Consider the following 4,160-nt stretch of genomic DNA (forward strand, 5'->3'; position numbering starts at 1 on the left):
CTTCTCCTTCTTCTTCTTCTTCTTCTTCTTCTTCTTCTTCTTCTTCTTCTTCTTCTTCTTCTTCTTCTTCTTCTTCTTCTTCTTCTCCTTCTCCTTCTCCTTCTCCTTCTCCTTCTCCTTCTCCTTCTCCTTCTCCTTCTCCTTCTCTTTCACGTCATGTCAGGTTTGGCGCAAATATTGACGGTCATGGCTGCGGCACCCCATTCCTTCCTGTTGTCAGTCGTCCAGACCAGCTTAGTTTTCCTGATTGTGTGGCTTGTCAACCTACACATACTTTTAAAGCGTAAATTGTTTTCATTTTCAGAAAGATCCGGTGTTGTTATCTTGGGATGAAAAGGCGGCTGCCTTCTTCTCTTCCGAGTTACGCATTGTTTGTGGGGATCACCATGGTAACCTGATTATCGATGGCAATCTGTACCCAGTGGAAGAATTCTCTGTGCGGACCTACACGTTTGAAATTGACCTCTTCATGAAAGACGGTAAGAAAAGATTTGATTGGGGCTCAGTTAAAGCAGAATGATGTAGCTGTGTGTTTTAGTACATTAGTTTTACTCCGAATAAAACATGAGTTAATTGTACTTATACAAAGAAGTTACATGGTATAATACTAGAGCTTACGGCAGGGACGTCACACGTGTCAGGCATGAAGGCCTCCGCCCTCGAATCAGGCATGGCCGCGTGCTCCCATTTACATGAACAATCTGGGCCCCCAACCTGCTCCCCACTAGCTCTAGAAGGGCCTATATAACACCGCCCAGATCCCATATTTCAGCGCGAGCTTGTTCCTCCTTCGACCGCCGAGACGCCTCTATGTGAATCTCAAATAGTACTCACTTGTCTGTTGAACTGCGCGTGTCTTGCCCTTGAGGTTCAGCGTCACATGGTGGGCACACACAGCCCACGTTCGTTTACGTGGGGGACGTCATTGACACGAACTCCACTACTTCCTCTGCTGTACTCTTATAAGAAAAGACACAGTAGTGGTTATGATAGGGCTGTCCCTGCACGACTCGCGGCGCCTGGACGCTGAAAGATACATGTACCTTGATTCTTTACGACGCCAGTGTGATGTGGAGTCACGTCGAACGAGACTACATAGCGTCTTTGAAGACGCTCCGAAAACTTGCAGGCGGCTGGGTCGTAATTTTCAGTTCTCAGTAAATACACACCGTAGAGACCAACTTCATTTCTTTTTTTTTTTTAGATTTTAACTCAGCCTTTGAAAACGCAATTAAAATATGCAAATTTACACACACACAATTTTTTGGGGAAAATAAATATATTTAAATTCTATAAAATAAAAGAAAGTATCTATGAAAATGAGTGGTAAAAGAAAAGACTGCAAGTCCTGAGCCTTTATTTTTCGTTTTAAAATGATGAGGCGAGAACGCGCCTGCTTCATTCAAAATATCGTCGTTCATGGGGACATTTTTGATCAAGATAGAATATCCATCCCTCTCTACCGTTTCAATAACTTATCGACAGTGTTTTGCTTCTTTGTAAAATAGTTTTCAAATATATCATTGTTTTCTCACACTGTGGCACGTGACGATATTCCCTGCGGGATTCTGTTCTATAATTCATTGCTTCCATGATATTCCCCGCGGGATTCTGTTCTATAATTCATTGCTTCCATGATATTCCAAGCGGGATTCTGTTTATAATTCATTGCTTCCATGATATTCCCCTGGGATTCTGTTCTATAATTCATTACTTCCACAGAAATCACTCTGATCTCTTTCTATTTTTTTCGCTACCACAACTTCTTAAAAACGCCATCTTGCGTACCAAAACAAAACGTGGCGACAAGTCGGATGAAGGGAAAAACACAACACTAGGAGCAAAAGATTTGGCCAGTGAGGACAGCTCTAAAGTTGAGGCGAAGAAGAATGTCATCAATGAACCACAAGTGAATAAATAAAATTCATGAATCCCTCCCCCCCCCCCTCCCCCACCTTTTATATCAAGCTATGCCTGATGAAACAATTCGTGAAATCCCTGGGCATTGAGGGTGGGTGGTGGGGAGTTACTGTTTCAAGTATGTCCGCGTAAAATCAATTTCGCATGTTTTGAGTAAAAGCGAAAAAAAAAGCGTTCCATGGGGCCAAATGTGAAGAATCGTTGCATAATGCCGAACATTTGATTTTTGCAGAATAAGTAATAATTAATGTATTAGATTTTATTTGTGTTTTATTTGGATTTTTTTTTCTTCGTATTGTGTTGTACACGCTCGATCAGTCCTTTTTTCGGCTGTAAACGAGTATATCCAAGGTGCGGATATTCGCGGATAGAGAAGGACGATTTGTCACTCGAAACATTCAGCGATAACCACATGTGTGACCTTGGAGTTATTCTTCTGTTCACTTCCGTATGTCCAGTTCTAGCTCGCGAACACAAAAGAGGAGCTCTTTGCTTTTCGTGTATATCCAGAACTGGCTATCATATCCACGCCAACATAGCAATAAGCTCAAGAATTTGTATTCGATATACGCATGTATACCACAACAAAACAAGTAAAATAAGGTCTTTTGTAGGATAAAAAGCGTTCAAAATTGTTTGTGCATCTGCATACAATGTATACTAAACGGTTAGCAACAAAGCAAATTCACTCACCTTTATTTAGTTCTTTGTGTTCAATTATTAAAGCGAAGAAAACAGCCCTCGGATTTTTTCCGGTAAGGGAAGAAAAAGAAAACTGGAAACCTTTCATCCGCTGTTAGAGAAATGAAGTAAAAGTATGACTTTCATTAGTCATAATTCTTCCAAATTAGAGCTTCCTGTCTCTAGCAAGTTTGATGGCCTGGCTGGGTGGGATATTGAATGTTCTCAGGGCAGGCGCAGTTCGTCTTTAGAGCACGGTCGTGCAGTGCCGCCCAAAATGTTTAATGTTCTATTACGAAAAGCACACACAAACATGAAATAGAAGAAGTCAGAAACAAGCACTAGCCAAATATAATATCAAAACAAAGTCCTCGCTGGCGCTGCAATTGTCATTTCTGTGTCAAAAGCGCCGTAAAACATCTACTATGCCATGCCAAAGTCCATGCGCTTTAACTAAACGTAATAGAATATTCAACAGTGGCTATCTGACCTATAAATCGCTCTTTGGGATAACCCAAGCGATGACGACTCTCGTAGCGAGTTTGGTGGTACATTAATATTAACAAGACGGCACAACTCAAATGTGCACCCACGAAACATAGCCCACAGCAGGCAGTCTAAAAATAAACACGATAGCCTGTATACTATTCATTGCCAAAACTACCTGATCCCCGGAGCAATCCAGCGGAGTGCTCAAGTGAATTGTGATTGGTTCATTGTTTTGACTATTTTAAGCGACTCTGTGACCGTGAACCTGGGGGAGGTGAACGTGACATACTTACCGCTCTATGAGTATGAGTTGTGTCTTTGAGTGGTTTTGTAGTGGAGTGGTGAAAGCTATTACTCGGGTGTTCAGTTCCAATGCAGGATAAAGAAATTGATGTTAAGCTAACAAACATAATATTTAGTTCTAGAAATCAAAGCGACCAGTAAAAGAATGAAAATAAAAGCATAAGGTCGTCCTTCACCAACCCAAAGATCCTACCATCCCATTTACTATGCCCTTGACTATCTTCAACCTGCTGTTGCTTAATTGTGCACCCCCACTATTTTGCCCCACAAGCCGACCCTGTCTCAGGGTATCCTTCACAACCTGGATCCAGGTCTTTAATCTTTGTCTTCCTCTTGCCTTGTGCCCTGACACTTTCCTGTAGAAGATTTTACTAGCAAGCTGGTTAGGTGAAGTTAAAGCTTTTAAAGCTTGGAAAAGAGTTAACGAAAAGTGTTGCGTGTTGTCTGGTTTTACAACATTCCAATTGGATTTAGTAGAATGGAAAAGCTAGACAAACATTGTTGTCGGTCGGATTAAGAGATTATCCTGTAACTGCTCTCTGTATCTGCAATTTATAGGCATAATAAGGGTGTGTTCGTCGGTATGTGTTCGACTGCCAGAGGGACAGTTCTGTCGAGAAAGGCTTTTTTTCTGAAAGCTTACAGTACGAATTGTTCGATTTAATTTGGTATTTGATTTTCCGGGTATCATTATACGGCACAAGTTTGGAGCCCCATAGCTCTTCTGAAATGGAGAGAGAGAGATAGAGAGATAGAGAGAGAGAGAG

General features: G+C 41.5%; 1 protein-coding gene across 1 annotated transcript in view; it reads left to right on the top strand.

Moving 5' to 3' along the window:
* LOC101859260 overlaps positions 1–4,160 on the top strand; it is a gene marked incomplete at its 3' end in the record, with an annotated part of 58,343 nt that overhangs the window by 22,625 nt on the left and 31,558 nt on the right. Inside the window, 1 exon segment of the mRNA XM_005103138.3 lies at positions 305–479. Coding sequence (XP_005103195.1) covers positions 305–479 — 175 coding nt within the window.

Source organism: Aplysia californica, unplaced genomic scaffold (assembly GCF_000002075.1).
Source record: "Aplysia californica isolate F4 #8 unplaced genomic scaffold, AplCal3.0 scaffold00360, whole genome shotgun sequence".
Lineage (NCBI taxonomy): Eukaryota > Metazoa > Mollusca > Gastropoda > Aplysiida > Aplysiidae > Aplysia > Aplysia californica.